Source organism: Engystomops pustulosus, chromosome 6, assembly GCF_040894005.1.
Source record: "Engystomops pustulosus chromosome 6, aEngPut4.maternal, whole genome shotgun sequence".
NCBI classification, from domain to species: domain Eukaryota; kingdom Metazoa; phylum Chordata; class Amphibia; order Anura; family Leptodactylidae; genus Engystomops; species Engystomops pustulosus.
The window spans coordinates 177989459-178002257 of NC_092416.1; the positions used below are offsets into that span (position 1 = coordinate 177989459).

General features: G+C 44.8%; 1 protein-coding gene across 4 annotated transcripts in view; it reads left to right on the forward strand.

Moving 5' to 3' along the window:
* LOC140065086 (ATP-binding cassette sub-family A member 9-like) overlaps positions 1-12799 on the forward strand; it is a 103946-nt gene that overhangs the window by 87679 nt on the left and 3468 nt on the right. For 3 of the 4 annotated variants that reach the window (XM_072112570.1, XM_072112569.1, XM_072112572.1), the window contains 5 exons: positions 11393-11571; positions 11778-11853; positions 11957-12051; positions 12128-12247; positions 12336-12476. In XM_072112570.1, coding sequence (XP_071968671.1) covers positions 11393-11571; positions 11778-11853; positions 11957-12051; positions 12128-12247; positions 12336-12476 — 611 coding nt within the window. Of the gene's footprint in view, positions 1-11392; positions 11572-11777; positions 11860-11956; positions 12052-12127; positions 12248-12335; positions 12477-12799 lie in introns of those variants that run through there. The other variant, XM_072112573.1, reaches the window with a different exon arrangement.

Here is a 12799-nt window from a genome sequence, read left to right on the forward strand (position 1 = left end):
ATATACCGGTGTGCGGGATGTGACTATATACAGTATATACCGGTGTGCGGGATGTGACTATATACAGTATATACCTGTGTGCGGGATGTGACTATATACAGTATATACCGGTGTGCGGGATGTGACTATATACAGTATATACCGGTGTGCGGGATGTGACTATATACAGTATATACCGGTGTGCGGGATGTGACTATATACAGTATATACCTGTGTGCGGGATGTGACTATATACAGTATATAGCGGTGTGCGGGATGTGACTATATACAGTATATACCTGTGTGCGGGATGTGACTATATACAGTATATACCGGTGTGCGGGATGTGACTATATACAGTATATACCTGTGTGCGGGATGTGACTATATACAGTATATACCTGTGTGCGGGATGTGACTATATACGGTATATACCTGTGTGCGGGATGTGACTATATACAGTATATACCTGTGTGCGGGATGTGACTATATACAGTATATACCGGTGTGCGGGATGTGACTATATTCCCTCATACCGGTGTGCGGGATGTGACTATATACGGTATATACCGGTGTGCGGGATGTGACTATATACAGTATATACCTGTGTGCGGGATGTGACTATATACAGTATATACCTGTGTGCGGGATGTGACTATATACGGTATATACCGGTGTGCGGGATGTGACTATATTCCCTCATACCGGTGTGCGGGATGTGACTATATACGGTATATACCGGTGTGCGGGATGTGACTATATACAGTATATACCTGTGTGCGGGATGTGACTATATACGGTATATACCGGTGTGCGGGATGTGACTATATACAGTATATACCTGTGTGCGGGATGTGACTATATACAGTATATACCGCTGTGCGGGATGTGACTATATACAGTATATACCGGTGTGCGGGATGTGACTATATACAGTATATACCTGTGTGCGGGATGTGACTATATACAGTATATACCGGTGTGCGGGATGTGACTATATACAGTATATACCGGTGTGCGGGATGTGACTATATACAGTATATACCGGTGTGCGGGATGTGACTATATACAGTATATACCGGTGTGCGGGATGTGACTATATACAGTATATACCGGTGTGCGGGATGTGACTATATACAGTATATACCTGTGTGCGGGATGTGACTATATACAGTATATACCGGTGTGCGGGATGTGACTATATACAGTATATACCGGTGTGCGGGATGTGACTATATACAGTATATACCTGTGTGCGGGATGTGACTATATACAGTATATACAGTATATACCTGTGTGCGGGATGTGACTATATACAGTATATACCGGTGTGCGGGATGTGACTATATACAGTATATACCTGTGTGCGGGATGTGACTATATACAGTATATACCTGTGTGCGGGATGTGACTATATACAGTATATACCGGTGTGCGGGATGTGACTATATACAGTATACACCGGTGTGCGGGATGTGACTATATACAGTATATACCTGTGTGCGGGATGTGACTATATACAGTATATACCGGTGTGCGGGATGTGACTATATACAGTATATACCGGTGTGCGGGATGTGACTATATACAGTATATACCTGTGTGCGGGATGTGACTATATACAGTATATACCTGTGTGCGGGATGTGACTATATACAGTATATACCGGTGTGCGGGATGTGACTATATACAGTATATACCTGTGTGCGGGATGTGACTATATACAGTATATACCTGTGTGCGGGATGTGACTATATACAGTATATACCTGTGTGCGGGATGTGACTATATACAGTATATACCGGTGTGCGGGATGCGACTATATACAGTATATACCGGTGTGCGGGATGTGACTATATACAGTATATACCTGTGTGCGGGATGTGACTATATACAGTATATACCTGTGTGCGGGATGTGACTATATACAGTATATACCTGTGTGCGGGATGTGACTATATACAGTATATACCTGTGTGCGGGATGTGACTATATACAGTATATACCTGTGTGCGGGATGTGACTATATACAGTATATACCGGTGTGCGGGATGCGACTATATACAGTATATACCGGTGTGCGGGATGCGACTATATACAGTATATACCGGTGTGCGGGATGCGACTATATACAGTATATACCGGTGTGCGGGATGCGACTATATACAGTATATACCTGTGTGCGGGATGTGACTATATACAGTATATACCGGTGTGCGGGATGTGACTATATACAGTATATACCTGTGTGCGGGATGTGACTATATACAGTATATACCGGTGTGCGGGATGTGACTATATACAGTATATACCTGTGTGCGGGATGTGACTATATACAGTATATACCGGTGTGCGGGATGTGACTATATACAGTATATACCGGTGTGCGGGATGTGACTATATACAGTATACACCTGTGTGCGGGATGTGACTATATACAGTATATACCGGTGTGCGGGATGCGACTATATACAGTATATACCGGTGTGCGGGATGTGACTATATACAGTATATACCTGTGTGCGGGATGTGACTATATACAGTATATACCTGTGTGCGGGATGTGACTATATACAGTATATACCTGTGTGCGGGATGTGACTATATACAGTATATACCTGTGTGCGGGATGTGACTATATACAGTATATACCTGTGTGCGGGATGTGACTATATACAGTATATAGCGGTGTGCGGGATGTGACTATATACGGTATATACCGGTGTGCGGGATGTGACTATATACGGTATATACCGGTGTGCGGGATGTGACTATATACAGTATATACCTGTGTGCGGGATGTGACTATATACAGTATATACCGGTGTGCGGGATGTGACTATATACAGTATATACCGGTGTGCGGGATGTGACTATATACAGTATATACCTGTGTGCGGGATGTGACTATATACAGTATATACCGGTGTGCGGGATGTGACTATATACAGTATATACCTGTGTGCGGGATGTGACTATATACAGTATATACCGGTGTGCGGGATGTGACTATATACAGTATATACCTGTGTGCGGGATGTGACTATATACAGTATATACCTGTGTGCGGGATGTGACTATATACAGTATACACTGCTGTGCGGGATGTGACTATATACAGTATATACCGGTGTGCGGGATGTGACTATATACAGTATATACCGGTGTGCGGGATGTGACTATATACAGTATATACCGGTGTGCGGGATGTGACTATATACAGTATATACCTGTGTGCGGGATGTGACTATATACAGTATATACCTGTGTGCGGGATGTGACTATATACAGTATATACCGGTGTGCGGGATGTGACTATATACAGTATATACCGGTGTGCGGGATGTGACTATATACAGTATATACCTGTGTGCGGGATGTGACTATATACAGTATATACCTGTGTGCGGGATGTGACTATATACAGTATATACCGGTGTGCGGGATGTGACTATATACGGTATATACCTGTGTGCGGGATGTGACTATATACGGTATATACCGGTGTGCGGGATGTGACTATATACGGTATATACCGGTGTGCGGGATGTGACTATATACAGTATACACCGGTGTGCGGGATGTGACTATATACAGTATATACCGGTGTGCGGGATGTGACTATATACAGTATATACCTGTGTGCGGGATGTGACTATATACAGTATATACCTGTGTGCGGGATGTGACTATATACAGTATATACCGGTGTGCGGGATGTGACTATATACAGTATATACCGGTGTGCGGGATGTGACTATATACAGTATATACCTGTGTGCGGGATGTGACTATATACAGTATATACCGGTGTGCGGGATGTGACTATATACAGTATATACCGGTGTGCGGGATGTGACTATATACAGTATATACCTGTGTGCGGGATGTGACTATATACAGTATATACCGGTGTGCGGGATGTGACTATATACAGTATATACCGGTGTGCGGGATGTGACTATATACAGTATATACCGGTGTGCGGGATGTGACTATATACAGTATATACCGGTGTGCGGGATGTGACTATATACAGTATATACCGGTGTGCGGGATGTGACTATATACAGTATATACCGGTGTGCGGGATGTGACTATATTCCCTCATACCGGTGTGCGGGATGTGACTATATACGGTATATACCGGTGTGCGGGATGTGACTATATACGGTATATACCGGTGTGCGGGATGTGACTATATACAGTATATACCGGTGTGCGGGATGTGACTATATACGGTATATACCGGTGTGCGGGATGTGACTATATACAGTATATACCTGTGTGCGGGATGTGACTATATACAGTATATACCGGTGTGCGGGATGTGACTATATACAGTATATACCGGTGTGCGGGATGTGACTATATACAGTATATACCTGTGTGCGGGATGTGACTATATACAGTATATACCTGTGTGCGGGATGTGACTATATACGGTATATACCGGTGTGCGGGATGTGACTATATACAGTATATACCGGTGTGCGGGATGTGACTATATACAGTATATACCGGTGTGCGGGATGTGACTATATACAGTATATACCGGTGTGCGGGATGTGACTATATACAGTATATACCGGTGTGCGGGATGTGACTATATACAGTATATACCGGTGTGCGGGATGTGACTATATACAGTATATACCTGTGTGCGGGATGTGACTATATACAGTATATACCTGTGTGCGGGATGTGACAATATACAGTATACACCGGTGTGCGGGATGTGACTATATACAGTATACACCTGTGTGCGGGATGTGACTATATACAGTATATACCGGTGTGCGGGATGTGACTATATACAGTATATACCGGTGTGCGGGATGTGACTATATACAGTATATACCGGTGTGCGGGATGTGACAATATACAGTATATACCTGTGTGCGGGATGTGACTATATACAGTATATACCGGTGTGCGGGATGTGACTATATACAGTATATACCGGTGTGCGGGATGTGACTATATACAGTATATACCTGTGTGCGGGATGCGACTATATACAGTATATACCTGTGTGCGGGATGCGACTATATACAGTATATACCGGTGTGCGGGATGCGACTATATACAGTATATACCGGTGTGCGGGATGCGACTATATACAGTATATACCGGTGTGCGGGATGTGACTATATACAGTATATACCGGTGTGCGGGATGTGACTATATACAGTATATACCGGTGTGCGGGATGTGACTATATACAGTATATACCTGTGTGCGGGATGTGACTATATACAGTATATACCGGTGTGCGGGATGTGACTATATACAGTATATACCGGTGTGCGGGATGTGACTATATACAGTATATACCTGTGTGCGGGATGTGACTATATACAGTATATACCGGTGTGCGGGATGTGACTATATACAGTATATACCGGTGTGCGGGATGTGACTATATACAGTATATACCGGTGTGCGGGATGTGACTATATACAGTATATACCGGTGTGCGGGATGTGACTATATACAGTATATACCGGTGTGCGGGATGTGACTATATACAGTATATACCGGTGTGCGGGATGTGACTATATACAGTATATACCGGTGTGCGGGATGTGACTATATACAGTATATACCTGTGTGCGGGATGTGACTATATACAGTATATACCTGTGTGCGGGATGTGACTATATACAGTATATACCGGTGTGCGGGATGTGACTATATACAGTATATACCGGTGTGCGGGATGTGACTATATACAGTATATACCGGTGTGCGGGATGTGACTATATACAGTATATACCGGTGTGCGGGATGTGACTATATACAGTATATACCTGTGTGCGGGATGTGACTATATACGGTATATACCGGTGTGCGGGATGTGACTATATACGGTATATACCGGTGTGCGGGATGCGACTATATACAGTATATACCTGTGTGCGGGATGCGACTATATACAGTATATACCTGTGTGCGGGATGCGACTATATACAGTATATACCCGTGTGCGGGATGCGACTATATACAGTATATACCCGTGTGCGGGATGCGACTATATACAGTATATACCCGTGTGCGGGATGTGACTATATACAGTATATACCTGTGTGCGGGATGTGACTATATACAGTATATACCTGTGTGCGGGATGTGACTATATACAGTATATACCGGTGTGCGGGATGTGACTATATACAGTATATACCGGTGTGCGGGATGTGACTATATACAGTATATACCGGTGTGCGGGATGTGACTATATACAGTATATACCGGTGTGCGGGATGTGACTATATACAGTATATACCGGTGTGCGGGATGTGACTATATACAGTATATACCGGTGTGCGGGATGTGACTATATACGGTATATACCGGTGTGCGGGATGTGACTATATACAGTATATACCTGTGTGCGGGATGTGACTATATACAGTATATACCGGTGTGCGGGATGTGATTATATACAGTATATACCTGTGTGCGGGATGTGACTATATACAGTATATACCTGTGTGCGGGATGTGACTATATACAGTATATACCTGTGTGCGGGATGTGACTATATACAGTATATACCTGTGTGCGGGATGTGACTATATACAGTATATACCGGTGTGCGGGATGTGACTATATACAGTATACACCGGTGTGCGGGATGTGACTATATACAGTATACACCTGTGTGCGGGATGTGACTATATACAGTATATACCGGTGTGCGGGATGTGACTATATACAGTATATACCGGTGTGCGGGATGTGACTATATACAGTATATACCTGTGTGCGGGATGTGACTATATACAGTATACACCTGTGTGCGGGATGTGACTATATACGGTATACACCTGTGTGCGGGATGTGACTATATACAGTATATACCGGTGTGCGGGATGTGACTATATACAGTATATACCGGTGTGCGGGATGTGACTATATACAGTATACACCTGTGTGCGGGATGTGACTATATACAGTATACACCTGTGTGCGGGATGTGACTATATACAGTATATACCTGTGTGCGGGATGTGACTATATACAGTATATACCTGTGTGCGGGATGTGACTATATACAGTATATACCTGTGTGCGGGATGTGACTATATACAGTATATACCGGTGTGCGGGATGTGACTATATACAGTATATACCGGTGTGCGGGATGTGACTATATACAGTATATACCGGTGTGCGGGATGTGACTATATACAGTATATACCGGTGTGCGGGATGTGACTATATACAGTATATACCGGTGTGCGGGATGTGACTATATACAGTATATACCGGTGTGCGGGATGTGACTATATACAGTATATACCTGTGTGCGGGATGTGACTATATACAGTATATACCGGTGTGCGGGATGTGACTATATACAGTATATACCGGTGTGCGGGATGTGACTATATACAGTATATACCTGTGTGCGGGATGTGACTATATACAGTATATAGCGGTGTGCGGGATGTGACTATATACAGTATATACCTGTGTGCGGGATGTGACTATATACAGTATATACCGGTGTGCGGGATGTGACTATATACAGTATATACCTGTGTGCGGGATGTGACTATATACAGTATATACCTGTGTGCGGGATGTGACTATATACGGTATATACCTGTGTGCGGGATGTGACTATATACAGTATATACCTGTGTGCGGGATGTGACTATATACAGTATACACCTGTGTGCGGGATGTGACTATATACAGTATATACCTGTGTGCGGGATGTGACTATATACGGTATATACCTGTGTGCGGGATGTGACTATATACAGTATATACCTGTGTGCGGGATGTGACTATATACAGTATATACCGGTGTGCGGGATGTGACTATATACAGTATATACCGGTGTGCGGGATGTGACTATATACAGTATATACCGGTGTGCGGGATGTGACTATATACAGTATATACCTGTGTGCGGGATGTGACTATATACAGTATATAGCGGTGTGCGGGATGTGACTATATACAGTATATACCTGTGTGCGGGATGTGACTATATACAGTATATACCGGTGTGCGGGATGTGACTATATACAGTATATACCTGTGTGCGGGATGTGACTATATACAGTATATACCTGTGTGCGGGATGTGACTATATACGGTATATACCTGTGTGCGGGATGTGACTATATACAGTATATACCTGTGTGCGGGATGTGACTATATACAGTATATACCGGTGTGCGGGATGTGACTATATTCCCTCATACCGGTGTGCGGGATGTGACTATATACGGTATATACCGGTGTGCGGGATGTGACTATATACAGTATATACCTGTGTGCGGGATGTGACTATATACAGTATATACCTGTGTGCGGGATGTGACTATATTCCCTCATACCGGTGTGCGGGATGTGACTATATACGGTATATACCGGTGTGCGGGATGTGACTATATACAGTATATACCTGTGTGCGGGATGTGACTATATACGGTATATACCGGTGTGCGGGATGTGACTATATACAGTATATACCTGTGTGCGGGATGTGACTATATACAGTATATACCGCTGTGCGGGATGTGACTATATACAGTATATACCGGTGTGCGGGATGTGACTATATACAGTATATACCTGTGTGCGGGATGTGACTATATACAGTATATACCGGTGTGCGGGATGTGACTATATACAGTATATACCGGTGTGCGGGATGTGACTATATACAGTATATACCGGTGTGCGGGATGTGACTATATACAGTATATACCGGTGTGCGGGATGTGACTATATACAGTATATACCGGTGTGCGGGATGTGACTATATACAGTATATACCTGTGTGCGGGATGTGACTATATACAGTATATACCGGTGTGCGGGATGTGACTATATACAGTATATACCGGTGTGCGGGATGTGACTATATACAGTATATACCTGTGTGCGGGATGTGACTATATACAGTATATACAGTATATACCTGTGTGCGGGATGTGACTATATACAGTATATACCGGTGTGCGGGATGTGACTATATACAGTATATACCTGTGTGCGGGATGTGACTATATACAGTATATACCTGTGTGCGGGATGTGACTATATACAGTATATACCGGTGTGCGGGATGTGACTATATACAGTATACACCGGTGTGCGGGATGTGACTATATACAGTATATACCTGTGTGCGGGATGTGACTATATACAGTATATACCGGTGTGCGGGATGTGACTATATACAGTATATACCGGTGTGCGGGATGTGACTATATACAGTATATACCTGTGTGCGGGATGTGACTATATACAGTATATACCTGTGTGCGGGATGTGACTATATACAGTATATACCGGTGTGCGGGATGTGACTATATACAGTATATACCTGTGTGCGGGATGTGACTATATACAGTATATACCTGTGTGCGGGATGTGACTATATACAGTATATACCGGTGTGCGGGATGCGACTATATACAGTATATACCGGTGTGCGGGATGTGACTATATACAGTATATACCTGTGTGCGGGATGTGACTATATACAGTATATACCTGTGTGCGGGATGTGACTATATACAGTATATACCTGTGTGCGGGATGTGACTATATACAGTATATACCTGTGTGCGGGATGTGACTATATACAGTATATACCGGTGTGCGGGATGCGACTATATACAGTATATACCGGTGTGCGGGATGCGACTATATACAGTATATACCGGTGTGCGGGATGCGACTATATACAGTATATACCGGTGTGCGGGATGCGACTATATACAGTATATACCTGTGTGCGGGATGTGACTATATACAGTATATACCGGTGTGCGGGATGTGACTATATACAGTATATACCTGTGTGCGGGATGTGACTATATACAGTATATACCGGTGTGCGGGATGTGACTATATACAGTATATACCTGTGTGCGGGATGTGACTATATACAGTATATACCGGTGTGCGGGATGTGACTATATACAGTATATACCGGTGTGCGGGATGTGACTATATACAGTATACACCTGTGTGCGGGATGTGACTATATACAGTATATACCGGTGTGCGGGATGCGACTATATACAGTATATACCGGTGTGCGGGATGTGACTATATACAGTATATACCTGTGTGCGGGATGTGACTATATACAGTATATACCTGTGTGCGGGATGTGACTATATACAGTATATACCTGTGTGCGGGATGTGACTATATACAGTATATACCTGTGTGCGGGATGTGACTATATACAGTATATACCTGTGTGCGGGATGTGACTATATACAGTATATAGCGGTGTGCGGGATGTGACTATATACAGTATATACCGGTGTGCGGGATGTGACTATATACGGTATATACCGGTGTGCGGGATGTGACTATATACAGTATATACCTGTGTGCGGGATGTGACTATATACAGTATATACCGGTGTGCGGGATGTGACTATATACAGTATATACCGGTGTGCGGGATGTGACTATATACAGTATATACCTGTGTGCGGGATGTGACTATATACAGTATATACCGGTGTGCGGGATGTGACTATATACAGTATATACCTGTGTGCGGGATGTGACTATATACAGTATATACCGGTGTGCGGGATGTGACTATATACAGTATATACCTGTGTGCGGGATGTGACTATATACAGTATATACCTGTGTGCGGGATGTGACTATATACAGTATACACTGCTGTGCGGGATGTGACTATATACAGTATATACCGGTGTGCGGGATGTGACTATATACAGTATATACCGGTGTGCGGGATGTGACTATATACAGTATATACCGGTGTGCGGGATGTGACTATATACAGTATATACCTGTGTGCGGGATGTGACTATATACAGTATATACCGGTGTGCGGGATGTGACTATATACGGTATATACCTGTGTGCGGGATGTGACTATATACGGTATATACCGGTGTGCGGGATGTGACTATATACGGTATATACCGGTGTGCGGGATGTGACTATATACAGTATACACCGGTGTGCGGGATGTGACTATATACAGTATATACCGGTGTGCGGGATGTGACTATATACAGTATATACCTGTGTGCGGGATGTGACTATATACAGTATATACCTGTGTGCGGGATGTGACTATATACAGTATATACCGGTGTGCGGGATGTGACTATATACAGTATATACCGGTGTGCGGGATGTGACTATATACAGTATATACCTGTGTGCGGGATGTGACTATATACAGTATATACCGGTGTGCGGGATGTGACTATATACAGTATATACCGGTGTGCGGGATGTGACTATATACAGTATATACCTGTGTGCGGGATGTGACTATATACGGTATATACCTGTGTGCGGGATGTGACTATATACAGTATATACCTGTGTGCGGGATGTGACTATATACAGTATACACTGCTGTGCTCTGTGCAGGTGGAGCTGTGCGGGGTCGGGTCCCCGGGGTCACACACGTCGGGCGAGGTCACGGCTTTCCTTGGCTACTGCCCACAGATCAGCCCCTTGTGGCCAAACCTGACAGTACAGGAGCACCTGGAGATCTACGCTGCTGTGAAAGGTCTGAGGAAGGAGGATGCAAAGAGCGCCATCAAGAGGTGAGCCGTGTCCTTACACTGCTGTACTAACAACGTACACAAAGGTCCTTATACACATCTCTTCAGGGACTGGACCCAACACTAAATGTAAGATGAAAATCACTGACACATTTCATTTAAAGGGGAAGTCCATCATAAAACTAGAATGAGGCTTTCCCTGGTCACATGTCCTGACACGTGTGGGATTTGTTTCTGGCTCTTCTCAGGGTCGCTGATGCTTTGGACCTGAAAGACCAGTTGGGAAAACCGGCTAAGAAGTTATCGGCTGGAGTGTCCAGGAAGGTGAGTTCTCTAGGAGTCCAGGGGGCGGTCCCACGCCATGTGTGAGCTGTCACTAGTAGGACCACCCCCATGACTCCCTGAGCGCTGTGGCTTTCCCTTGCAGGTGTGCTTTGCTATCAGCATGCTGGGTAATCCCACCATCGTCCTCCTGGATGAGCCCTCCACGGGCCTGGACCCCCGGGGTCAGCAGCGTCTCTGGTAGGAAGACATGGCCGCCGGTACGTCTCCCCTCATGCCCCTGTACAGAGGTCACAGCTCTCCTCTCCCCCTGCAGGAGAGCCATCAGAGCGGCTTTCCGGAACAAGGAGCGGGGGGCCATACTGACCACCCACTACATGGAGGAGGCCGAGGCCGTGTGTGACCGCGTCGCCATCATGGTCGCCGGAAAACTCAGGTGAAAATATCTTTGTACAGGATACATAATCCATGGTGTCGTTACAATGTGTCAGTGCAGTCTGAGTACTAGTAGCTTCTCTCTCCAGATGCATCGGCTCCATACAACAACTCAAGAGCAAATTTGGCAAAGATTATCTCCTGGAGATCAAAGTGCAGGATTCCCAGAAGCCGGAGGAGATTCACAGGGAAGTTATCCGGCTGTTTCCTCACGCAGCCAGACAAGACAGGTAAGTGCTCCAATCCAGGGTCACTGCTGTGTGCTGTGCTCACTGAGCCACTCCTCTCCTGTCACTGCTGTGTCCTGTGCTCACCGAGCCACTCCTCCCGTGTCACTGCTGTGTCCTGTGCTCACCGAGCCACTCCTCCCGTGTCACTGCTGTGTCCTGTACAGTCTTAGCCACTCCTCTCCTGTCACTGCTGTGTTTTGTGCTCACCGAGCCACTCCTCTCCTGTCACTGCTGTGTCCTGTGTGCTCTTAGCCACTCCCCTCCTGTCACTGCTGTGTCCTGTGTGCTCTTGGCCACTCCTCTCCTGTCACTGCTGTGTCCTG